Source organism: Pimephales promelas, chromosome 20 (genome assembly GCF_988280905.1).
Source record: "Pimephales promelas chromosome 20, fPimPro1.hap1.1, whole genome shotgun sequence".
NCBI lineage: Eukaryota > Metazoa > Chordata > Actinopteri > Cypriniformes > Leuciscidae > Pimephales > Pimephales promelas.
The window spans coordinates 16260910-16286894 of record NC_142788.1 but is presented as its reverse complement, the minus strand read 5'-3'; the positions used below and the strand labels follow the sequence as shown (position 1 = coordinate 16286894).

Genomic DNA, 25985 nt, shown 5'->3' with positions numbered 1-25985 from the left:
AGTGATTTTTTATTTAATTACATAAACCTCTGAAAAATGTAAAACAGAAATAAAGAAATAAATGCATCAGTCTATAAATATTGACATTCATGCAAAATATACATTTACATATGTAATCTGCTTTCATGGCAGAAGTGCTCAGTACATTAATTCTAACATTGTGTACACGGCTGCATATTTGGACTGATTTGATTTGCAACTTCTCTAACAATGATTTGTAGCAAAATAAAATTGTAATTAGTTTTCATCTGATCTCAACTTATTTCTGGTCAGCACCGTGTAAAGTCCACTCAAGCCCAGCGGTGCTGCAGCTCCCACGCTTTCCCACCGATCCAGTCCCGTGTCTTCCGTATCGCTGTGCGCTCCACCATCAGCACATCACACAGACGTTCCAGTTTGAGTCGGTTCCGGTCCAAGTACAGCTGTGTGTCTTTCTGCAGCTGTTGAAGCACTTCAGGCCTGCTTTCATCCAGTGTCACGTTTGACCTCAGCATTGGGTTAAAGCGAAAATACACATTCGGTGATAAGAGGTCATCCAATAGAGTGTGAACTCCTAAACATGGCAATATGAACAAGATCAGCATTTTTTTTGTGTGTGTAAAAGTGTGTAAAAGAGTACCATGTTGACTGGCTAAATGCAAGTAATCAAAAATACATATTTTAACTTTATCTTTATAATTACAAATAATTATTTCAGGATTTAAATGTAATTGCACAATTATTCACTGTAATATTAATAATATTACAATTATATTCATAGTGGTACAAGTCAAGACAAATAAAAAAGAGTGCATTTTAAGATGACTGAATAATTGTAAATTGTGTATTATGAACAATTAATAATTGCAAATTTATTCTCTGTGGTATTATGTAATATGTAATATTACTGTACAATTATTCAATTATAGCAGACCAGCCCGTTCTCATCCCAAGGTGTCATACTGACGGTTTTGCCAATGCGTATACATCCAACGCACATGGCACCCTTTAGCGAGATGCAGACATATGTGGGCTAGAAGGCGCCTCCTAGTGGTCTAACCCTACCCCAGACCTAAACCTACCCATTCCCGAAGCGTGTTATATTGACGCTAAAGGGTGCCATGTGCGTTAGATGTATAGGCATTGGCAAAAGCGTCACTATATGATGCCTATATGACACAGACTAACCCTCAGTATCTGTGGCACTGCAGACCAGGTTGCTGATTTTGGCTCTGAGACTAGTGGAGGTTGCAGGGCCTCTTCTAGCATTGTCATAGCGTCCCGTTCCCAGTGACAGCACACACTGGAAGTGCTGATTGGGCCACAGCAATCGGCTTTCATGGACGGCCAGAGCACAGGGGTTATTGAGGATAAGACCGCCATCCTGGAGAAAAACAAATGGGAAAAGGTCTGGATGCTAGTATATTTTGGTCCTGATATCGACTAAACTTGACTGTTCTGACCTGGTGTATGTCACCATGGAGAGGGAACTCCTGGAAATATCCCGGAGCAGCAGATGAGGCGCGGACAGCCTGCCACAGCCGGTACCCTGATCCTCCGGAATAGCGGCTCAATCTTCCTGGAGCGTGGTTGTAGTTGCGGAAGATAAATGCTTTCGGGCTTTCCCCCCAGTTCACTACGGCACTTACAGCAGACACCTGTGAAAGAAGAGATCAGCAGTCAGGAGATCATGAAAATCTGGATTTTAAAAGACAGATGTTATTATTATTATTATTTTTGATTCACCTTTGGGCTCAGCTCATCTCTTGCTGTTTTAATTAAAATCTCCTCCCCCATCTTCTCCCTATGAGGAACACATGGGAATAGTTAAGAAAGCATCGTAGCCATAAATATAGTATAGTTTACTTCCACTGAGTGTTTAAATCCAACCTTAAAATCCTCTCCCATGTTTCTGTGTTGTAGTAGGAGTGTGTCCAGCCCATCTTCACTGTACCAACCAGGGGGTTTTGTCGAAAAACGTCTGTCCCAAAACGAAGATACATCTCTTCACATTCGTCTAAAGAGATATGAGCTAGACCCAACATGAAAGCCAAAACTGCTCCTGCACATCAAACACAGAGATAAAAAAGATATGATAATAATAATAATAATAATATATTGCCATATAATAATACAGTCAGTATTTACTTTATATGCACACTGCTAATCAAATGTATGAGGTCAGTAAGCCTCTTGTGCTCACCAAGACTGCATTTATTTAATCAAAAACAGTCAAATGTAAAAATATCACAATATTAGCATTTAAAATAACCATTTTTTATTTTAATATATTTCATAATGTCATTTATTCCTGTGATGTTTACATCATTATTACTCCAGTCTTCAGGGTCACATCATTCTAATGATGATTTGATGCTCAAAGAAACATTTCTGATTATTATCAACGTTAAAAAAGTTGTCCTGCTTAATATTTTAATACAAACCATGACACAGTTCAAAACTCTTTGATTAAGTTTAAAAAACAAGCATTCATTTGAAATAGAAATCTTTCGTAATGGTATAAATGTATTTACTCTCACTTTTGATCAGTAGTGTAAATATGTTCTGTATTATTTTGAGAATAAAGCCTTTGTCGCGCATTTTTACCTGTGCTGACTCCACATATATAGTCAAAAAGTTGATACACTCGCTTTCCTGTTTGAGCCTCCAACTGTTTTAACACTTGTAGTGGAACTAACCCTCTGTAAGGCAAGAAATATGTGTAAGACAAAAATAATTATCATTAATAATTGTTTATTTCACGAAATTGCAAACAGTTGTTTAGTATCTCTAAAAAGCTTTTTTGGAAGACATATTGGATCATATTTATCCAGTTTTACAAGCAAAACCTGTAGAGCATGTTGACTAAATGTGGTGTTTCCTACTTGGTTCCACCTCCATCAATGGAAAGCACTCTGACCCCACAACCTTTGACTGGATCCACATAGCCAATCAGAGCAAGAGTCTGCCTAATGGCTTCTTGAAGTTTTTTATCCATCCAAAAGATCCGGCGTCGTCTAAGAAGACACAGTGCAGCTTTTTCCTGGATTTCATCAAAAAAAAAAAATGAATTGAAAAATCTGAATTTCTATAGTTGTTCTACATTTGGTTTTAATGGATTTTAGTTTTGTATTGTATACCTGCCACACCACAGTCTTGCATGCTGGGTGCTGAATGAGGTGAGTGTTCAGTTCCTCCACACAAGAAGTGATGGATGACGGTACGCTAGCCTCTTTAAGCCTGTTCAGTAGAACTCTTGTCATCTCATCTGCCTCCATCCTCCTAAAAACCTAGAAAACAGCTTTCCTGCTATATTCAATCCATTTCATTGACTGGATACAGTGTAGAAAACAAAAGCTGAAACACTCAATAAATGTGTAGTTACTTTACTTTACTTTAAAGGTGCATTGCGCAACATTTCATGAGAGTCAACATCGGGAAGGCTTTCAACAAATGGAGAGATCTCCGGTCTGCTCTAGGGTTGAAACGGGATCCTATACAAAGTAATAACTTATATTGTTCATGAATGTGTTTCCACAATAATACAATCATAAGTGGATACAGTGAGCACATAAAACAGTTTAAAATGGAGATGGAAACAAATACCTACGTTTACTACTACCCCCGTTTCCCTAGACATAAGTGTGTAATTTACTCAAATACCTTTCATATATTTAAAATGACTTGCAGATTTATAACTTTATTACCTCTGAAGACATTATGACTGAAACAAAAGATTTGTGCGGCTGATGCTCCTTTGTTATGAACAGCTCCTGCAAGGGAGCGTGTGCGTTTGGTCCGTGAGCATGCACACCTCTGGTTGCAGTTTCACTTGTCGCCAGAGGGGGCATAGTTCTGCAAAAACTCAGAGACTTGTGCAATGCACCTTTAAAACAATTTTCACTTAGAAATTGCAAGTTAATTTAAGAAATGATTACAAAGAAACAGCATTTGTAGTAAACAAGACAACACATTGAAGTAACACATTGAAACATGAAATTTTGAAAGACTTTTTACTTAAATTTTCATTTACTTGTAAAAAACATTTAATGCTAAGGGATGCACCGAATATTAAAATTTATATGATTTGACAGGCTGAAAATGATTTTGTGTCAGTGCCGATATCCAATAATAAAATTCTATACTATTTTGTCTAAATGAGTTAAGAATACATCACTTAAAATCAATCATTTTAAATACTACAAGTGATTTTTTAAAAACCTTTTAATTTTTAAACTTTTACATTTTTTAAAAGTTTAAAAAATTGAAGAAATCAGCATGAACATTTAAATTTCTAATATTGACCAATAGTTTAAAAATCTCTAATATCAGCAAATAACCGATATGGTACATGTATCCTGCATCCATGGCATATATACTGATAAAACTACAACAGTAGTCCATATGTCCCAAATGCTTGAGTTCAGGTGTTTTATTAAATTATGATTTCTGGTCATGCAAGACTCACCATTTTGTCCAGCATTTCCTCTGGGGTCCTTGTTACAGTTGCATGGTCACTACGCCTGCTAGAGCCCATTCCCAGGTAGCTGCCCATAAATCCAGGTAAAGTTGAGGGTTTCAACAGGTACTCAAAGAAGGTCACTGGTTTTTCCTGGCTCACCATGTCCTCAGATGAACCTCTGTAATGTTCTTCTGTGTGTAGATCTCTACCCACCTCCTCATTCTCTACAGCTGCAGATCCATTGAAGTACCGATTAACGTGGTTGGCCATGTAAGTGTAATTTTCCCCAAAGTGTGTGGCGAGGCTGCTCACGTGGAACAAGCCTGGAGATTTGGGCTGAAGAAGAAGTGAACTAGGGTGTTTAGTTTTGTTTAGAGGGTCCAGTGAGACTGAAGTCTTTGACAACTGATGATCAACACCTGGTGATTCCTCAACAGTATCTGCTACTTTTGCCCCAAAGTATCGATTGATGTGACTGGCAAAGTGAAGATATCCTTCTTCCCAGGAACTAGATACATTCTTATCTATCTCTGGTCTTGTACCCAAACTTATGTTTTGCTGTGTTTGCTCATTTTCCCAATGAAGAACACCTTTGTTACCCATAACTCTTCGCTTTCTGTTTCTAGACCTTCTGAAGCCATCATCTGGTGATACCTCCACATGAATTTGCTCATCTGGATTTCGAGAGAATACAGAGTTAATGTGATTGGCCACATAGCTGTAAGTCTCCCCAAATCTGTTTGCCAAGGAGCTGATGTGGAACAGTTGTAGTCCAGGATAGGCTGAAGTCAAGGCTTGCTTTAAGGATGTTTGATGGGCCTGCTCAATAGAAGGCGTCCCTATAAATGCTCTGGACCCTCTCTCTCTCTGAACTCGTCTCTGAGTTCTGGTAAATGGTTCCTGCACTGAAGATATCAATTCAATCTGCCCGTAATCCGTCACAGAGACCTGTTTCTGCTTAAAGTACAAGTTAATGTGTTGGGAAAGACGATTAAAAGACTCTCCTAATCTCAGTCCAAGTAAGTGCATCCGAAAAGTAGTCCTACTGTTCTGGTAAACTCCAATGGGTGCTTCTGCTTTGAATGTTTCTCTACTGGAGGTTGAGTATAAATGGTACTTCTGAAGCCCCAATCCATTCTCATATTTCATATTACAGCTAACATCTCCAAAAAGTCTCTTAGTTTTTATTGATCTATGTGATTTGAGAGGAATCCTCCTTGCTGACTGAGGTGAGGAGCCGATACTCCTGACAAGGTGAGACACATTACTGATGTTTGTGAGGATATACTTCATCTTGCACAGCTGCCTTGACCCCAGGTAAGTGACCTGTGTTTTGTTAAGATACCAACCCATCCATAAAGTGCCTACAGTGTCCAAGCAGATGATCTGAATGAGGACTGGAAGAGCTTTGGCAGCAGAATCAGAATCATGGAATGTCTGGAATGAAATATAATCAAGGAAACATAAAAAATGCGATTAATCGCATCCAACATAAAAGTTTGTGTTTACATAATATATGTGGGCGCACTGTGTATAATTATTTTGTATATGTATATATAAATACACACACATGCATGTATATTTAAGAAAAAAAATATTATTTATATATAAAATATATAAATTATCTATATACATGAAAATATTTCTTAAATATATACAAGCCTGTGTGTGTATTTATATATATATTTATAAAAGAATTATACACAATGCACCCACATATATTATGTAAACACAAACTTTTATTTTGGATGTGATTAATCATTCGAGAGCCCTATAAAAAACATAAAACTTTTGAATCATATGATCTGTTCTTGTGGTGTATATTTAAGAACAAAGGCAGTTCTAAAACGTATTCCTACAAACAGGAAAATCAATAAAGATCAAAATAATGTATAATAATTTAATCCAGTGTTGATTTATGTTTGGACGCCCCCTCCTGGTCAATTATAGAGGTCAAATATCTAAATAGTGCTGATTGAGAGTGTTTAGACTTTTTGAGGATTCAAAAAAAGGAGTGAATGGATTTTTTTTCATTGTATGGTGTTTATTTGTGTCCACACACTGCAAAGACACATTTATATGCAAACACCATATAAAAGTGAATTTTGCATCCGATGACCCCTTTAAAGTCCCCGTGAACCGGAAGTTGCAAACGATTTTTCTCCAGTGCTGTGACGTATTTCCAAGTGAAACGGAATATTGAACAGAGGGCAGGGTTTTACTCTAGCGCTCCTCCTCTCCATCTCTCGCTCATAGCAAACTAACGGCTTGAGGGGAGTGGTTAAGCGTTTCCCCACCCAAGTTGTGAAACCTACGTCATCAGAAAAAGAAACCGTTCCAGACCGGAAGTAACTTTTCAGATTTTGATTAAAGATTACTAAGGTAAAACATTTTTTTAATATATATTCACTTGCACGGATTAATTCTTCACCACAAGACTAGTAATATGCGCTAACAAAGTAAATAGGTTCAATTTTGATTTCACGGGGACTTTGGTTTTTGCAGAGTGAATGTTATATACAAGCCATTCTGTGAATAAGAACAGGCTAATGCTCAGAACTGTGAAATAGGACACCAACGTGTCAACTGCATGTCATAGAAATAGCCTATTTAGAGTTTCAAAGAACCTCGAGTACTCTGGTGCTATTTATCTGTCACGCGACAAGACAGAAGAGAACTGCCACATGTCTTTGTGATCCTAGGACTGGCATGGCATTTGCATCACGATGTGTACATTCAATTCCACATGTCAATTTCCACGTGCTTTGATTTGGTCACATGGAATCAACAAGTCCTCTACTTAAAATGAAAGACAGTCACCAATAGTCTAAACCAGTGTTTCCCAACGCTGCTCCTTGAGGTACACAAACAGTGCACATTTTGGATGTCTCCCTTTTCTGAACCATATTTCTGGTCTTAGAGTTTCTACTAACGAGCTGATGAGTTGATTCAGGTGTGATTGATTAGGAAGAGTTGGAAAATGTGCTCTGTTCTGTTGGTGTGCCTCCAGGAACAGACTTGGGAAACACTGGTCTAAACGACTGCATTCTGTTTGTAGAGAGTTTGTTCATGTTTTGTGACATGGCTGACTTTTATGTATATTATATATAACTGAGAATTTAAATGCAACACAGTAATTAGCCTATACCTAGACCTATATTCATAAATTAGAACAGCACTATGAAATGAGAAACATTTTCATAAAAGATATTAAGAAGCAATACATATTTGAATGGTAACACTTGAAAATGTTTCATTTGCTAACATTATTTAACGACCCTAACAATGAACAATACTTTTACAGCATTTCATTTAATTTGAGTTAATGTTCATTTTAACATTTAAGATCAATAAATGTATTTGTTAACATTAATGCACTGTGAACCAACATTAACATACTTGTGATTATCATGTCTATTCCATAAATTAAAGGGGCTTCAATGTTAAAAATGTTCAGCTCATGCAATGATTATAACTAGTCGATCATAATCATTCTATAACAACTAGTTTTAATTATAAAAAAGCATTTTATATTCACCTAGACAGAAGGTCAAGTTAATTCCAATTCAACAAACCATACTTATCCTTGAGGGTGATTTGTAGGTCTTGACGCCCAAAGTAAACTAAATAGATTTTGTCTTTTGTCATACCTTTTGGTTTTTCCTCTTCTGCTGAACTTGACTTCAAGGAGAATAATAAATGCCCACTTTCCTTCCAAAACACATGTATTGCTTGGATTGCTTCCTGTGGGGTTTGTAATCCCACCCTACTCAAACCCTATTGGTCGGTTTAAAGGAGTACTGACCAAACCCCTGGACATTCCCCATTAAAGCACAATCTGTCCTACTACATTCCAACAGTTGAGTCAGGGGGCAACTAATTTTAGAAAACGTACCATTAAAGTTGTTCAAAGTGTCAACACTCTGACTACCCTCTCAGTATGAGTAATGTATTGTATATACAGATATTACATTGTTTTTTAAAGTTTTAAAGTAGTTAAACATCTTAATAAAAAAATAATTTGTTCTGAGTACACATGGATATTACAGTTACATTCAGTACATATTTAAAAGAATATTAGATGCAAAAAAGTAAGCTTTACAGTAACAACAACAACAACTGTTAACAACGATACATCCATTGACATGATAGTATAGCAGGGAGTCCATTTTAGTTCTCAGACCCTTATGTCTCTTTTTTCACACAGCGTCCAGTGATGCAGCCCTCTCTGCCGGTCCACTTCAGTCTGTTTCTTGCAAACAACAAGTAGGCGCGATCCATTACAGGCCTGATCAGTGGGAGAGAGATGAACCGTCCAAGCCAACCCAAACCCACCGCACTGTACATGACTGTAAAAGCTGGCACGCCACGATGAATCTGTCCTCAGAAACAGTAGCATTGAGGGATAATCATCACATACTTGATCAGGTATTGTGAAATGTATTGAAAATAAACACTATACAAATATCTGAAATACTTTTGAAACACAATGCTATTGAGATTTTTCACATGATAAAAGTGGGAAACTGATCACTCACCTTGTTATTCGTATCAATCACTGTCATTTCCTCCATTGCAATCTCATAACTGACTCCATATTTCATCCCGTCATATTCTGGCAGTGAAATGTCCACAAAATCAACTTTTTCTGCTCTGTTTCTTTGAAGAAACTGAAGTAAGCGAATTTCTTTAACACATATTGGGCATTCTCCATCATACAGTACCTATGACACAAAATGAACAAATTAGCCTAATACACAATACACCCATAGACAGAAACAGAATACACCTGCTTGCTTAGTGATGTCTGGATGGTCAGGGGCCATATTCACAAAGACTTATCTATCTTACCACAAGGAGTAGCCTACTCCTAAATCGTACTAAAATATTTCAACATTATTTATAACAAATCATGGAATTACGACATCTAAATATGTCTGTGTCCTACTACACTAAATAATAATGTCATCGAAATGCATATTCGCCATTTAGGAGCTAATTTCTTTGTGAATACGTCCCCAGATCTCTAGGTTTTAGTATATTCATTCTTGACTAGTACACGCAGTGACAAGAAACATGCGAACATGACAGTAAAGGTCACTGCTAAACTATAGTGAGAACGAGAAGTAATTTTCTCACCCTCACACTGCCAGATGAACCTCGTCCTCTCTCGAGAGAGCAGAGCAGTCGCTGTGAACTAACCACACTCGTCCTGGAGCCCACATAACGTAAAGCTCCAACCAAAGCTATCCGGACAGCCATTTCAGTCTTATGAATGGATTTGAGTGACAGAAAGCCTCCCTTCTTGCACTTTATGATTTGACCTGTCTGGATCCGATGCCGGTTAGGTGATTCGATAAGAACTTACACAACACATAAAGTAACGCGATATTACGACTTTAACAGGATATTTTTTATTCTTTTTTTCTTACCGAGTGTAAAAAAAAACAAACAAAAACAAAAGTAAGCATGTGTGCTGCTGGAGAGAATTTAAAACTTATAACGGCGTAAAGATAATTGTGAATATTTGATCTTCAATTTCCAACAAACGTCAGTGCACACGTGAGATCAACACAAAACACACTCGTTTTTCAAACTAAAAGTCCCTAACACTGTACAAATTTATTTACATTTATACACACCAAGATTAACATTCACCTAAGACCTTTTCACACACTTATATTTTTATACTTTCTATATCTATATATATATTTTTTTAATTTTGAACATTACAACAGTTATTCAATACAGTGTTGCGGAAGAATATAAAAATTAACCTTAAAATAAAATGCTGCCGACAAATACACGCTGGTGGTCCTGCAAATATACACTTATAATTGAGAGCCAGTCTCTTGACCAGATGACCATGATTTCCTGGAGGAAGACAAGCTACTCCAGGGCTAAACTGACTTAAATGAAATCTACCAATACACAGGTTTAACTTCAGATTAATGCGTTTCAAAGGACACAAACTATGTACAGTATATGTATATATAAAAAATTGATCTTTACTGATATAGTCCAAGTAATCCATGGGTCCATCACAGTTTAATAAACTGATTTCCAGGAGAAAGACAAGAGCTACTCCAGAACTTTTTCTTTTTATTTAATCACAGCAAAGATCAATCCTCAGACAGAGATAGGAGCAAGTTCATACCTTTTCTCAATGCAAATAATGATTTGTGCTTCTCTGGACAAATTCACCACACAACAAATTTCCATCAATAGTATAAAATAAACAAAATACAACATAAATCGTTTCTTCAATTCACTCCTTTATTTCTCTTGGGTATAAATTGTACAAACAATAGTGTAGATCAAATCAGCAACATCTTATTGTGACCCAGTCCCTGATCTCCATCTACATCGTCAATTCCTGTGAAGACAGGCAAAAAGACAAATTAGTAAGACTGCTTCGTATTATGACATGAAGCATTTAAAGCCTGAGCTCTTCTCAGTACAAATGAACTGGCTTCAGGAAAAATTCAGAAGAACGAAAGTCATATGTTAATTCATCACAGAAGAGTTTTGTAATATATATATATATATATAAATTGTAAAATGCATTTAACTGCATAAAGGGAGAGACGTTTTCAGTTTAACTCACCATAATAGCATTGACAATGTCGTTATTGTTATTCTTTAATGCACGCACAGCCTTCGCCCTCGATACATTGGCCTGTGACATGACCAGCTCAATGTCCTTGACCTCCACTCCGGTCTCATCAACCTGTAAATGGTAAATCAAATCACTCAAAGAATGAGGACATATTTACTTTCACATTTGTTGAATACATCAGCACAAGACCTTTCTTGAAAGCAGTATTATTCTGTGTTAAATCATAACAGTGTTCATAAACACCTCTTCCTCTTCGCTCTCCTCCTGTACTGTGGGCGTCTGTGTATTTTCCTGGATGTTTGAAACGGCTTCTCCTTGAACCTTGAATTTCTCTGCAGCTGCCAACTGAGCTTGCTGTGACAGGTCTTCAATCTGAGAACAGCAAAAACAATCCAGATTTTAGTTTGTTTGGTAAGCTTCATTGTGTTCCTCACACCATTGTGAAAGTTTCCCCTTTCAGGACAGAAAGTTTGGCTTCATTAGACTCAGAAGAACGAAAGTCAAACTGTTTAAATCATCATTGAGAGGTCACTTAGGCTGAGATAACCAGGAAAAAGGTTGCCCTGTAGAATTAGTTTTCTACCAAAAGAGGGCTGATATTGCAGTAGTGCACACAAAACTCAAACAAGAAACCAATTCTTTTTTTCTAATCTTTACCTTGGCCTCACCAAAGACAATGTAAGTATCTGAAGCTGGACTTTTGTAGACATCTGGTTTGGTGATGACAAAGAGAATGTTCTTTGACTTGCGAATGGTTACCCTGGTAACACCAGCAACTTGTCTCAACCCCAATTTGGACATGGCCTGGCAAAGGGAAGCAAGGGTACAGTTAGACAACAGTGCATGCGTTCTAATTGAATTAGGTGTTCTAATCAGATTCATTTGGTTTGAGGATGACCTACCTTCCTGGCTTTCTTCTCACTTCTGCTTTGTTTTGCTTTGCTAACAGGTTCCTCGTCAATTTCAGCTGCAGCTGCAAGCTACAGAAAGGTAATGCAATTTCAGTTCATACCGATGTAAAATTTATAGACAACTGATGTGAGAAAAAGTGAAGGGCAAATAATGCTACTGGTAGATAAGGCTGGACCCGAATATTCGCTCGGTGGGTTGGTATTTGATTTTAAATTTTGGGATTCAAATATTCGTTTTTTTCCCCGCACACCTGGCATCCTCTTTGAAACGGTTCTCATTCTCACCTATATGTTTTGAAATACAGATGCAAAATAGAAAAATGGAAAACAAATGTATTAGCCTTCTTACTCGTTATTATCAATCTAAATTAATCGACTGCAAAATATAGCAGCTTGTTAAAACTCAAACGTGAGATTTTACTGACGCATCATATGCCCCAGTAAAACCGCCCACGAGTGAACATTATCCAGCATAATGTTACCTTGTTCTATTTAGCCTATTGTAGTTTGTTTTATTCCATATAAGGGAATTCATTTAGTTTTTCTTTAACTGATCGTTAATTGAGATTTATTATCTGTTAGCTGTCTGAACCTTTGAGTATTCAGTGTTGATTACTACCGAAGCTTTGAATATTCAGTGTTTATTACTACAGTAGCCTTGAATCTCAAAAAAAGGGTATTCGGACCAGCCCTACAGGTGGATGCCATTTAAAATAATATTACCTGTGCCTGCTGTGTCTGCGCAGAGTCCTGCTCCTCCAGATCAGGAACAGATTCGTCACTGTCAGATTCAGTGCCAGACCCTAAAACATACATTACATTGATTTGCCATTAGACACACAGAATACATTTTCACCAGAATCCTGTTGAAATGACCAAAATAAATACTTGCTTTACATTCTATCTTGCAGTTTGTTTAAAAATATTTAAGTAAATTCCAATTATGGATGAAACGCTGAACAATATTCATATTGATAAGCTCAAAAAACAAACAACTACTGGCACATGCTCCTACTTTCTTAAACCGCACTCAAAGACTAAGGATAGATTTTCAGAATCTGGAGTTATCAGGCTTTCTTTCACTGATAATGTGACCTAAAGCATTATAGGGACACAACATTTGGCAAACAACAACAAACGCAGAAATCAAAGACAGACAGAAAGAGATACCCTTGTCGTTCTTGATGACTGGTTCCAGTATGGATGGGGCTTTAAGTGGTTTGGGAACAGGTGCTGGCTCAACTTTAGGGGCAAGGACAGGCTCAACTTTAGGGGCAGGCGCAGCAGCCTCAACTTTAGTGGAAGGGGCAGGTTTGACTTTAGGGGAAGGGACAGCATTAGCCTCAACTTTGGGGGCAGGCACAGGTTTAACTTTGGTGGCAGCAGCCTCTGCTTTAGGGGCAGGTGCAGCAACCTCTACTTTGGGGGCAGGCGCAGGTTTAACTTTAGTGGCAGCAGCCTCAATTTTAGGCGCAGGCGCAGCAGCCTCAACTTTAGGGGCAGGCGCAGCAGCCTCAACTTTAGGGGCAGGCGCAGCAACCTCTACTTTGGGGGCAGGCGCAGGTTTAACTTTAGTGGCAGCAGCCTCAATTTTAGGCGCTGGCTCAGCAACCTCAACTTTAGGGGCAGGCGCAGCAACCTCTACTTTGGGGGCAGGCGCAGGTTTAACTTTAGTGGCAGCAGCCTCAACTTTAGGGGCAGGTGCAGCAGCCTCAACTTTAGGGGCAGGGACAGGTTTGACTTTAGGGGAAGGGGCAGATTTAACTTTAGGGGCAGGCACAGGTTGGACTTTAGGGGTAGGGGCAGCAGCCTCAACTTTAGGGGCAGACAGAGGTTTAACTTTAGGGGCAGCAGCCTCTACTTCAGGTGCAGGCACAGCAGGTTTGACTTTAGGGGCAGGTGCAGGTTGGACTTTAGGGGTAGGGGCAGCAGCCTCAACTTTAGGGGCAGGCACAGGTTTAACTTTAGGGGCAGCAGCTTCAACTTTAGGGGCAGCAGCTGGCTCAACCTTAGAGGTAGAATCAGACTTCGTTTTAGGGGCAGGCTTAACTTTAACGGCAGGGGCAGCAGCCTCAACTTTAGCGGCAGCAGTCTCGACTTTAACAGCAGGCTCCAACTGAGTGGTAGGAGTAGACTCTGCATTAGGGGCCACCACCCCAGCTTTAGGAGCAGCAACAGGTTTAACTTTAGCAGCAGGAGCAGGCTCAACTTTAGGGGCCACCACCTCAGTTTTAACTTTAGCGGCAGGAGCAGGCTCAGCTTTAGGGATAGGGGTAGACTTAGATTTAGGTGCAGGAGCAGCCTCTATCTTATGGGCAGCCTCAGCTTTAGGGACAGGAGTAGACTCATCTTTAGGGGTGTAGATAGGCTCTACTTTAGTCGCAGGAACCGCTTTCTGTACAGGGGTAGTCTCTCCTTTAGGGGTGAGGACAGGATCAACTTTAGGAGCTGGCTTAGCTTTAGGAGCAATCTTTGCTTTAGGGGCAGGGCCAGATTCAGCTTTACTGGAGGCGACAGGTTCAGCTTTAGGAGCTGTTGGGGTAATTACACTAGGTGGCATGGGGGGGAAAGCAGGCATTGTAAAAGGATTCTCAGGTGGTAAGAGAGGTGGGAGATCATCATCCTCTAACTCTGCAGGCAGAACCCTAGGAGCAGGTTTTGATGGTGCAGCAGTGGCTGGATTCACATTTGGCACTTGGGCAGGGCCAGTCTTTGCCACTTTTGGAGCTTCAGAGGCAAACTTAGGGGTTTCAGCCACTTTGGGTGGACAGGTGGCCACGGCTTCTGAAAATGACTTGGGTGCTGGGACAGCAGATTTTGAAGTCACTTTAAAGGCCACAGGAGCCAAAGCAACTTTGGGAGAGGCAGGGGAAGCATCAGCTGCTGGTTTTGATACCTCTGGAATTGGTACAGCAGGAGATGGCAGAGCTGCCACTGGTGCCGACTCTTGAGCAGGCTTGGAGGCAGGGGGAGGCGCCTGCTCATGTTCGGCAGGTTTAAAATTCTTTGTTTTCTGTTGCTTCCCTTGTTTGCCAGCCTTTACCACCTTGGGAGCAGATTGCTCAGCTTTCAAAGCTACAGGAGAGTCAACTGGAGGGGAGGCCAAAGGGGAACATGGAGGGGTAGCACGTGGCCCGGAGGCAGATTTAGGAGAGGTGGGGGAGCTTGATGAGGCAGATAGAGAAGAACGCTTCCTGCGTCCGGCAGGAACTGGCTTAGGAGTGGTGGCATGAGAAGAGGACAGCTTGGGGTTAGTTTTGCCCTCTTTAGGTTTTGCCTGAGAGGTAGTAGGGGCCGCAGCAGCAGGTGTGGCTAATGGAAATAAAATGCTAGAGTGACTTTTTTGGCAATTAAAAGGTTGCATGATGTAAAACCGTCACATCCATGCTGGTTATGAGGGGATGCTTTCAATTGTTCAAGTGTTAAACTGTTCCACGAAAGCAATGGCTACTAAAGCAAATCAAACACCATGAAATCTGGTTAAGAAATGTTAAGACTCTGTAAAAACCACTCAACTGCACATGCATGAACCATCAGGCACTGGCAATAAACATCTAAAAACATTTTTTATTAAATTAACTTTGTTCTCTGGCACATTTATTAACCATGATGTTCCTTAGATAGACAAATAATTAAAAATCTTAAAAGGACAATCACCCAGTTAAAAGCAAGTATAATATTTGCCTACTCCAAGTCATATAGTCCTATTGTCAGCCTGTATATTATTAAGTAATATTGTTATAAATAATAATTTGTAGTTGTATTTTTAGTGTCCTTTAAAAGTTTTGTTAATGTGCTAAGGAAACGAAACCGACAGCTGTCATTTTGTACTTGCCTTAAACAAAAACTGTATAATAATTATGCGTCTTTTATGAGGAGGACCCTTGACAATTTGTAAATTGATCACCTTCCAATTTATTTTTGTAGTCGGTTTTAAAAACATTATCAGAGAGAGTCCTCAATCCTCATGTCGTCAGTGTGGTTATGTTATGAAATTAGGGAAGGCAAATTAATTGTAGGTCCTAATATTAATTTGATAAAACAAGTCTGCTAATAACAACAACATAATTGTCTATCGGTATAAACCCAGTCAGGATATTAGGAAATATGTGAACTTTAGTCAAAGAATATAATAAATACTAAATAACATGAATCTCAAAAAACAAGGCTATCACATTCTGCCTAGATAAAAACACATAAATAGATTTAGTTCAACCTATCTTGTCTCCCCTTTGACAAAGATGCCTCTGTTATTCCTTGTAACAGATGCAAGCAATCATATTTCTACCCCATGTTGTCATAACTGCAGTTTACTATCAGTGTACCATCCAAGAAATAAGTGTCCCATACCTGTGATTGAACTGGCTGAACTTGTCAGATATTTGACCGAGATGTAAAGTATGTAAAGACTAAGCACACACACACACACACAAATCAATTTTGCTACATAAATTCAAGAATTAACATTTCCATTGTCAAATTAAAAATTTAGTACTCAAGATATGAAGAGAAAAGACAGTGTTCCTCAAGATCAGGATCACTATAAGACTTTTTTTAACATATTTCATTCATGCTTCTCCTCATGAAGATCTGGCAAATACATTCCTCAACACAATAAATCCCTCCATCCCTAACCTAACACAAAAAAAAGGTTCAAAATTGTGTATAAATATTCAGGTTGAGATTACTCAAATTCAATGAAATGTTAGGAAAACGTTCATGCAGTGTTGCGTTGCCACATTCCATTAAATCATTTAAGGATGCGTGTGCTTTCAATGTCAAACAAAACAAAAAGTACCATATTAAACAGTACAGGCTAACACTGTTGGGCAAGGCCATCCTGGATCACTCTTATTTTTCAAAAACTAATGTTGTTTGTCAATACCTCATAACCAACTATATACTTAAATCATACATAGCAGGTATTTGTTGAGGCTTAAAGGGGTTATTTAAAAAAAAAAAAAAAACATTTTTTTTTTATTTGTCTGTAGTGTACAATGAAAGCCAATGGTTCGTGTTGTTTTGAACTGATCTTTTGTGTTCCACAGAATAAAGTCATACAGGTTTGGACCAACATGAAATTTGTCTGAACTCTCTCTTTTATGAAACTAGTGTAGATTGCAATACAGGGAGGGGCTCAAGCAAATTAATTTTAAAAACCTCTAGGTGGAGAAAAACTGACTCAAACTACATCCCCACCCTACAAAACATGACACCACATCCAACTAGAGAAACTGGCTTTGTGAAGTCTCTACAACAGCTGGTAGAGTACCATAAATGAAACGTGAAGGACATCTGAAACAGGCGCAAAAATAGCATAAACAGACAGAACAACATTTTAGGATCTGCCTTATATTTTAAAAAGTGAAAAACAATATTGCTCCAGGACCCCCTCAAACAATTTTTGTTTAGTGTCAGACATGCACATTTAAAGATAGTTACTAACCCGTCTCAGCCTGGGGCTGCTGCATCTCCTGCTCTGTAACAGGGACAGTTTCTGTGGCTTCGCCTGGCATTCTGGACTGCAACAGAAATGAGAGATAATATAGCACATTATAATCAGTTTTAGTCTGGGTCTTTGTGTTCATGTAGCTTTTGCTATTCAAACAGAGCAGCGCACCAGGCCTCTTCCTGTAGGCCTCTGCTGACAGCTGAATAAACCCACTACTGTGTTACATTTCACAAGCATTGAGCTTAATTACATGATAAAACATTTCACAAGTCCACCGTACAGAAACGGTGATCTTCACCGTTACATCAACACTCACAGCACTACAGAGTATGGCCTATTTACAATCATAACGACATAAAAACTTAGTTTTAAAAGCCGTTCATAGGTACATGTGTAGCGATGATGCAAATTTCACGTGTGTAACAGAGCAGCACTGTCACGCTGCTGCTGTTGTGTATGAGTAACTTATAACCAAACGAAAACAAAACAACGTGGACAAAAAAACATTCATAATGTAGTTATCATACCACGTGTGTCGTTATCTCTGGTTTTTAAACGATTTAATACGCGAGATCAACTTTCAAATCAGAGATTACTGTCCCAAACAATGCTAATTATTTTAACTATTACATTACAGACGGCTCATAAACATTGCTGTATTTGATTATAATTATATATATTCACACGATTTAACCGTTTCGTTAGGTACAAAGCACTCGTTTGAAGTCCTCGCATAAAGCGAGCTGCGGTGCGTCTCGCTCCCCCATTTTGAACTGTCTGCCGGCTGTATTCATTACGATATTTAGCCAATAAAGAAGTCAAACAAAGAAATCTTTACCGTTTAGTACAGAGGAACACTAAAGCATCAATATAGGTAGTAAATGAGAGGGTAAAAACACTAATGCAACGTTGGATGACAGTAGATGTAACACAGAAGTACTCACTAGATCAGGGCACAGGATCCAAGATGGCTGTAAGAGAGGGTTTCTGACCTCTGCGTCGCTCTGATGTCACAGCTCTGTCTTCCGGCTTCAACAGGAAGTTGTTTTTCGATGCACTCTTGCTGGCAGTGAGGAACCGCATTTTCGGGTAGAAAAAAAAAATGTATTTATGTGTTATGTCTGTTATTTCAATGCAAATGTGTTTGTAATTTCTTATTTAACAAAAGTCACAAAAATGCTTTGAAGGAAGGCAAGTGTTTTTGTTTACATAATAAATAGCATTGCTAAGCTAACTAACCTGAATACTTTTTTTAAAACGACTGCGTGACGTTCTAAAATTAGGGCCAAAACAATCCCTTTTATCATGTGGATATGCAAAGTTTAATAAATACAATAAGCGGATTCATCTTTATATGTAACTTCAGACTCTACGAACCCCCAAATATCATCTTCCTCTTGCATGGCACACACATCATTAAATTTTAAGAGGCAGTTCGACATATTCATACATGTATAAGACAGTGACTCAAATCAATTTATACAGCTAAATAGTGCTAATTACATTCTAAGTATGTGAGTATATAGTTACTATATTACATTTTTATCTACTCTATAATACTGGTAGTTGTGTTATGTGTTTATTTCATGTTATTTATTTATTAATTTGTACATGAGTTACACTGTTTTTTTCTTAACTTCTACCTGACCCTCCTAGTACTCTAATTAATGTGATTCCTTCTCTTCGGACCCCAGTTTGTTAACACCCTAGCCGTAAATATTATTATTTCATCCCAACAGAGATATGTCTATGTCCCATTTGTATGGGCGTAGAGGTGAGGAGGAGGAGGAGGATGGTGTGGAAATTGAAAAGTTTGAGGTGACTGAGTGGGACTTGGCCAATGAGTTCAACCCAGAGAGACGCAGACACAGACAGACTAAAGAAGAAGTGACTTATGGGATTTGGGCAGAGCATGACTCTGATGATGAGCGGCCCAGTTTTGGGGGGAAAAGGTATGTTGTTGTTGATAAATGTTTCAGCTGTCAAATTACTAGAGACCTTGTTGATTAAGTAGTGAATGAATATCATTTTATTCGTCATTTAATAAATTCAGCATTCAGTATTGATATTTGTATCCACACAGAGCGAAAGACTATTCAGCTCCTGTGAACTTTGTGAGTGGTGGCATACGAAAGACTGCAGCTGAGGAGAAATTGGAGAAGGAGGGTTCAGATGATTCCAATGACAGTGGAGATGTACCTCCTCCTCCACCTCGCACTGCAGTTCCCAAAAAGCTCCAAACGGTATGTTGAGATGCCTACAAATGTTACACAACAATAGCATCTTTGTCTAATCTTCATACACTACCATTCAAAAGTGTTTGAAGTCTTTTATGCTCATCAAGCCTGCATTTATTTGTTCTAAAATACAGTAATATTGTTAAATATAATTTTATTTGTATATATTTAAAAAGATAATTTATTTCTGTATTGCACAGCTGAATTTTCATCAACCATTAGTCCTGTCTTCAGTCACATGATCCTATCGAAAGAAACGTTTCTTTTTCAGCATTATTTATAATTTATATATATATATTTTTTTAACATTATGAATGTCTTTACTGTCACATTTGATCAATTTAATATGTCCTTGCTGAAGTATTTATATCTTTCAAAAAGTCTTACTGACCCCAACCTTTGAACTGTATAGTAAATGTCTTTGAATTCTTTTTAGGGTGGGAGCTTTAAGACATCCCAGAGGTTTGCAGGCGGTATTAGAACAGGGCAGGACCTGGGATCCTGGGAGAAACACACACGAGGCATTGGTCAAAAACTTTTGCAGAAGATGGGTTACATTCCAGGAAAAGGATTGGGCAAAAATGCTCAGGGTAAAAAATTTCATACCACAATATACTACTTTTAGTGTATTTAGCTTATTGTGAATTATGTTATGCACTGTGTGCTTACCCGGAAATCCATTTCCGGTAGCATAATGTGAATATCTTTGTCTGCAGGTATTGTGAATCCTATTGAAGCTAAGCTGCGGAAGGGGAAGGGAGCAGTTGGTGCATATGGTAATGAGAGGACCCAGCAGTCCCTGCAGGATTTCCCTGTTATAGACTCTGAGGAAGAGGAGGAGCAAGTAAGTCTACACTATAACACGAGTGAATGGGTGAATGTGAGGCAATATATGTGAAGCGCTTTGGTGGCCATGGGTCTGTTGAAAGTTGAATTAAAATACTATTATTTGTATAACTTTATTAAAAATCATAAACTGTAATATTTAAACAAAACTGCAAAAACCTCAAACAATATTTAATAGTACTCTTTATTGGCTTTATGACATGGTTATGTTTTGATTGCTATCAAATTCTTGATCACAGTGGACAAATCAAATTCTCCATTACTGTTGTTTAAAAGATTCACATATCCAAATAAGCAATTTCAATAACCTAAAGCAATTGTTGTAAACACAGCATGGAGAAAACTGCATAGTTTTTTCTTTTGGTCAGTAAACAACAGCTTCGGATTAAACAATTCAACAGTAGGTCCACAAACCTCAAAACTTTTTTTACTAGCACTGCTTCAATTGTCCTTTTATTCTTCATTCCATCTTTGCAGGAATTTCAGAGAGAGTTGGGGCAATGGCGTAAAGACCCGGGAACGACAAAGAAAAAGCCCAAATATTCTTACAAGTCTGTGGAAGAGCTGAAAGCTCATGGCAAACTGGCCAACAAGAGCATGAGCAGACCTGCTGGAGAACTTGCTCAGGTCAAGGTGAGAGCCCAAAACAATTAGAATACTGCATAATAACCATTTAAATATATCCCAGAGTAAACAATCCCTCTTGTGTTCTAGGTGATCGATATGACGGGCAGAGAGCAGAAGGTGTATCATAGCTACAGTCATATGAGTCAGAAGCACAGTGTTCCTGAGGAGGCACCTTTGAGCGTAACCACGCGAGAGCAGAAGAGCACTGGCTTCGCTCTGCCGGAGCTGGAACATAACCTCAAGCTGCTCATTGAGCTCACAGAGCAAGACATCCTACAGGTAAAGCACTCAAACACCTGCACAAAAACGACAGTTAATTAGCAAAAATTAACACTTATTCAATATAAATATTTAATATTTTAAATGTTTTTAGTATTTGTAAATGTCCATTTCATGTGGTGTACCACTTAGGTGCTCCTTAGATGCATGAATTTGAAAGCCGTTGTGTGGGAGGAAAAAATTAATAATTAAAAAAAAAAAAAAATCTCATAGTTGGACATTCTGTCGAACCCTTCACAGTTTACTTGCAGTATGTTTAATCGTGTAATTCACTTAAGAATAATGTGAAAGAATAATGCACGAGAATAATAGCAAAACAGCGAGCAAAGAAGTCTAAACGGTAAAGATAGAAGACTGTTCTTATATTATGTCATCTTACCTGAGTGTTCCTTGGCAAACATTTCAATATTAACATGAGCGGAGTGGAATAAAGAAAGCGGTAAGCAGGACTGATATTCAAAACTGTAAGTACGCGCTGCCTTGTTTACGGTATGTGTATCTGCAGCAGGCGGCGTCGGTTTTCTTTTTGAATGACGAATATAGACTAATATATTTGCAGAAATAGAATAATGTCTCTCAGCCAACTCTCATTCTACAGACAAATCTCCCTCTTGCTCCCCCTTCTTCCTCCTCCTCCATCATGAGTATAAACGCCCCCTATTGCTGATTGGCTACAGATGTGGTCCGATCCACATTCAACAGCTTTTCTCAGAAATTGCTTTCTGCACCTTTTATAATAAATCCTTGCTTTGGTCAATGACGGATGCATAGAGCAAGTTTTTTTATTGATTTGTCTAGTAGAAAAAAAATTCATGCCCGCTTACTTCACCTGAATGGTCTGTGGGTTTGTGTTGTGTGTGTAGAGTGCACGGCGTCTGCAGCATGAGAAGGACACTGTGGTGACCCTGACCCATGAGAGTGACGCCCTGCAGGTCCGGCTGGCAGAGGAGGAAGAGTCTCTTGGTCGGCTAGAGCAAGTGATGAACCTAGTGGAGAGCTTTGAAGCAGGCGATACGGAGGGAGGCTCTGCGCTCAGCCTTCAGGAGTGTGCGAAGGTCTTCCAGCAGCTGCAGACAGAGTTCTATCAGGAATATAAGACTTTGGGTTTGGGAGATATAGCTGTGTCTGTTGTGCATCCTCTATTGAAAGAGAAGCTTCGCAACTGGGATCCATTGAAGGTAAAAAACATTTTTTATTAATCAGCATATCAGCAAATTTCTGAAAGATCATGTGACACTTGAGATTGGAGTAATGAAGCTGAAAATTCACTCACTCAGGAATAAATTGCTTTTAAAAATGTATTCAAATAGAAAACAGTTATTTTAAATTGTAATAAAATTTCACAATATTGCTGTTTTAATTGTATTTGATAAAATAGATGCACCCTAGGTGAGAATAAGGGACTTGTTCTAAAATAAATAATTGTACCGACCCCAAACCTTTGAACTGTAGTGTATATGAAGTGTATACTGGGAATGTATATCTATATAATGCATCTTATTATTGTGTTCACCTTGTGTGTAAGCTCTGAATTCATTTACACTCTCTGGCCCTCATTTGTGAAATAAACGTATGACAGAGAAAACTGGGCGAAGAAACTATGGCCATTTCCACATAAAACTTTGATCAATATGGACGTGAGTGGTGGCTACGATTTAACAAATAGCAACCAAATGTTACATTGCAAATATGACAACAGGTGAGCCCATTAGCCTGTTGTTTAAAATGAATGCCACTATAGCTTAATTTGTATTGTTTTATAGTTAAATATATCATTTATAGCTACTTATTTTTCATTCTTGTGAAATACTGTTCAATATGAAGAATTTGTTGCCTAGTTTATAGTTTTTATGTTTGTAAATGTTTCGTTTTATTTACCGGTATTTAAGGCATCTAAATCATGCATTTTTATGGGCGTATGATTGTTTTCAGCTGACACATTTTCAATGTACGATGGGATTGGCAGCATACGAATGTTTCATAAATGACACGTGAACCCTGTCGTAAGATGATTTCTGCGCTCAGATCTGTGCTCGTTTCTTCGTTAGATTGATAAAATGAGGCCTCTGTTTGTCTATAGGACTGTTCAGATGGTTTAGAGGAAGTCGGTCAATGGAGGGCCATTCTCGAAAGCTCACAATCTCTTCACGGTGGACCAGACACTTCTAACATGGACCACTATCACAGGTAAACTATATCCGAGAGTGTGTATGTGGTGTGTCTCTGGAAGCAGATGATTTGAGCTGGAGTTTTTTGTGCAGGTTGATATGGGAAGTGTGGGTTCCAGTCATGAGGACCTGTGTGTCCCAGTGGCAGCCCAGAAATGTGGGGCCCATGGTGGACTGCGTAGAATGCTGGGCTCCTGTATTACCGCTGTGGATTCTGGACAATGTTTTGGATCAGCTTATTTTTCCACGACTACAGCGAGAGGTTTGTGCTGAATATGTGACCAATGTGTACTGAAATTTTTTTTTTGGTAAACACAAGTATGGGTGTCCATGCAATATAACTTCTCTGTCTGTTTTTGGATAGGTGGACAACTGGAACCCACTGACTGACACAGTGCCAATCCATTCATGGATTCATCCCTGGCTACCCCTGATGCAAACCCGTCTTGAGCCGCTGTACGCCCCCATCCGCAGCAAACTAGCCCATGCTTTGCAACGCTGGCACCCCAGCGACTCCTCTGCCAGACTCATTCTGCAACCCTGGAGGGAGGTCTTCACACCTGGAGCCTGGGAGGCCTTCATGGTCAAAAATATCGTCCCCAAACTGGGTATGCTCTTATCTGCTAGATTTTCAGTGTCAGACTTTTGGAGTCTGAGGGAGTCTCTGAAGGTTTTGCTACTGTGTTGCAGCTCTATGTTTAGGAGAGCTGGTGGTGAATCCTCATCAGCAACTGCTGGAGCCATTCAACTGGGTGATGGACTGGGAGGGGATGCTCTCGGTCTCCTCTATGGTTGGATTGCTGGATAAGAATTTCTTCCCCAAATGGCTACAGGTCAGTTCAACAGTCTTTTAGAATCAGTCAGAAGAATACAAAAGTGTGTCATTTGAGCAAAAAAAAACAACACTTTTGCTTTTTGGAATTTTAAGTTTGAACAGACATACTACAAAATGGCATACAATAGTGCTTAAGTACTCGAATTGCGGTGCACCTTTTTTAAATCAACTTATTTTAAGATAAAGCAGTTGGCCAGTGCTTTAAAAAAAACTTAATTAAATTAAGTTGCATTTAAAAATGAAATTAATTTTTTTTATGTTACATTTAACTAACATCACAAAAGGGACGTTGTAAAGGAAAAAAAAAAAACGTAAAAACTTTGCGTTCCGTAGCAAAGAACACAAGTTTCTTGGGGGAACATCAAGGATTTATGAGTGTACGTGAAGTTTCTTGTGGAAATGCAAATCTTTTGCAATAGAATGCAAAAGCATTGGTTTTTTTTTCCATTTTCATCAGTTTAGGGTGTCTGTCCATTTTATACATAATTATATTATTTTATATATAAAATTTATTTTATATTATAATATACATAATTAAATATTAAAGTTTAAATTGTGATCTTTTTATTTATTATTTTACTGTTACATTGAACTACATTAATTCATACACACAATTATTTTGTTATATATTTTATTACAAGTTTCTGTACTTTTATTCTTTAATTTTTTTTTTTAATCTTCATTTTACCTTTAAGTGGCACTCCTACATCTGAATGAAGTACTGAAAGTTTATTTTGTTTCCTGTTGCAGGTGTTGTGTTCCTGGCTCAGCAACAACCCGAACTATGAAGAGATCACTAAATGGTATCTTGGCTGGAAGAGCTTATTCTCAGAGAACCTGCTCAGTCACCCATTGGTCAAAGAAAAACTGAACGAGGCCCTTGACATTATGAACCGTGCCGTAGCCTCTGGACTAGGTCAGTCATGCTCTAAGTCCACTAAACATATTTATAGCTTTGTACAGGTGTCTCATTCTACCTTCAACTTCACCTATGTCTGTTGTTGCAGGTGGGTATATGCAACCTGGAGCAAGAGAGAACATTGCCTATCTGATTCAGACGGAGAGAAGGAAAGATTTCCAGTGCGAGCCTCTGCCTGAGCGCCGTGAAGTGGAGAATTCTGCCACACGCCCACCAGGCACCGCAACGGTACCAACAGCTGTACCTACCAACTTTAAAGATCTAGTCCAGGCCAAGGCTGAGGAGAACGGCATCGTCTTCATGCCACTGGTAGCCAAACGGCATATGGGAAAACAGTTGTTCACATTCGGCAGAATAGTCATCTACATTGAGCGTGGAGTGGTCTTTGTCCAAGGTGAGAAAACCTGGGTTCCAACATCACTACAGAGTCTAATTGACATGGCCAAATGAGACTGATGGTTGGTCAAAGACAAGCAGTTTACAATTTGCTGTCTAGTCTGCTTCCACACAGCTTTAAAACTGTATCTTGATATTGTCTATCATTGTTGTTTTATAACACAGAAGAAATGCTTTTGAATAAATTTGTGCTTAAATTAACATCATATTTGATTGTGTTGTACTCAGTCACCCAGCACTTATTATTTTCTCTAA

At 38.6% G+C, this 25985-nt stretch overlaps 4 protein-coding genes and 2 non-coding genes across 7 annotated transcripts; 1 reads left to right on the top strand and 5 right to left on the bottom strand.

The window, feature by feature from the left end:
* Window positions 1-13: 13 nt before the first annotated feature.
* Window positions 14-8200, bottom strand: LOC120463106 (calcium-independent phospholipase A2-gamma). Its single transcript, XM_089124082.1, has 10 exons — window positions 8092-8200; window positions 4448-5878; window positions 3120-3269; window positions 2865-3022; window positions 2587-2681; window positions 1870-2041; window positions 1726-1783; window positions 1443-1637; window positions 1168-1363; window positions 14-553 (listed from the first exon to the last, which is right to left on the bottom strand). The coding sequence occupies exons 2-10, from the start codon at window positions 5792-5794 to the stop codon at window positions 291-293; spliced, it is 2634 nt and encodes an 877-aa protein (XP_088980208.1). The 5' UTR covers window positions 5795-5878; window positions 8092-8200; the 3' UTR covers window positions 14-290.
* Window positions 7735-10559, bottom strand: LOC148970622 (uncharacterized). The gene is made up of 3 exons (XM_089124083.1): window positions 9581-10559; window positions 8980-9165; window positions 7735-8818 (listed from the first exon to the last, which is right to left on the bottom strand). Exons 1-3 carry the CDS (start codon window positions 9701-9703, stop codon window positions 8627-8629), a joined length of 501 nt encoding a protein of 166 aa, XP_088980209.1. The 5' UTR covers window positions 9704-10559; the 3' UTR covers window positions 7735-8626.
* Window positions 10560-10696: 137 nt separating this feature from the next.
* On the bottom strand, window positions 10697-17493 carry naca (nascent polypeptide associated complex subunit alpha). Its single transcript, XM_039651936.2, has 8 exons — window positions 17418-17493; window positions 13142-15283; window positions 12695-12774; window positions 11963-12040; window positions 11718-11864; window positions 11304-11432; window positions 11049-11171; window positions 10697-10817 (listed from the first exon to the last, which is right to left on the bottom strand). Exons 1-8 carry the CDS (start codon window positions 17485-17487, stop codon window positions 10803-10805), a joined length of 2784 nt encoding a protein of 927 aa, XP_039507870.2. The 5' UTR covers window positions 17488-17493; the 3' UTR covers window positions 10697-10802.
* On the bottom strand, window positions 10891-10966 carry LOC120463838 (small nucleolar RNA SNORD59). Its single transcript, XR_005618572.1, has one exon. It is a non-coding gene; the product is annotated as a small nucleolar RNA SNORD59 (small nucleolar RNA).
* On the bottom strand, window positions 11512-11587 carry LOC120463839 (small nucleolar RNA SNORD59). The gene has a single exon (XR_005618573.1). It is a non-coding gene; the product is annotated as a small nucleolar RNA SNORD59 (small nucleolar RNA).
* Window positions 17494-18361: 868 nt separating the features above from the next.
* Window positions 18362-25936, top strand: tfip11 (tuftelin interacting protein 11). 2 transcript variants are annotated; one of them, XM_039651940.2, is made up of 14 exons: window positions 18362-18512; window positions 19163-19375; window positions 19507-19666; window positions 20097-20250; window positions 20377-20504; window positions 20984-21139; window positions 21221-21412; window positions 22276-22590; window positions 23493-23599; window positions 23674-23842; window positions 23945-24188; window positions 24271-24413; window positions 25166-25331; window positions 25423-25936. In XM_039651940.2, exons 2-14 carry the CDS (start codon window positions 19167-19169, stop codon window positions 25782-25784), a joined length of 2505 nt encoding a protein of 834 aa, XP_039507874.2. In that variant the 5' UTR covers window positions 18362-18512; window positions 19163-19166; the 3' UTR covers window positions 25785-25936. The 2 variants fall into 2 exon arrangements, with proteins under 2 accessions (XP_039507874.2, XP_039507875.2); XM_039651941.2 differs by having other exon boundaries at window positions 18463-18527.
* The last annotated feature ends 49 nt before the right edge of the window (window positions 25937-25985 follow it).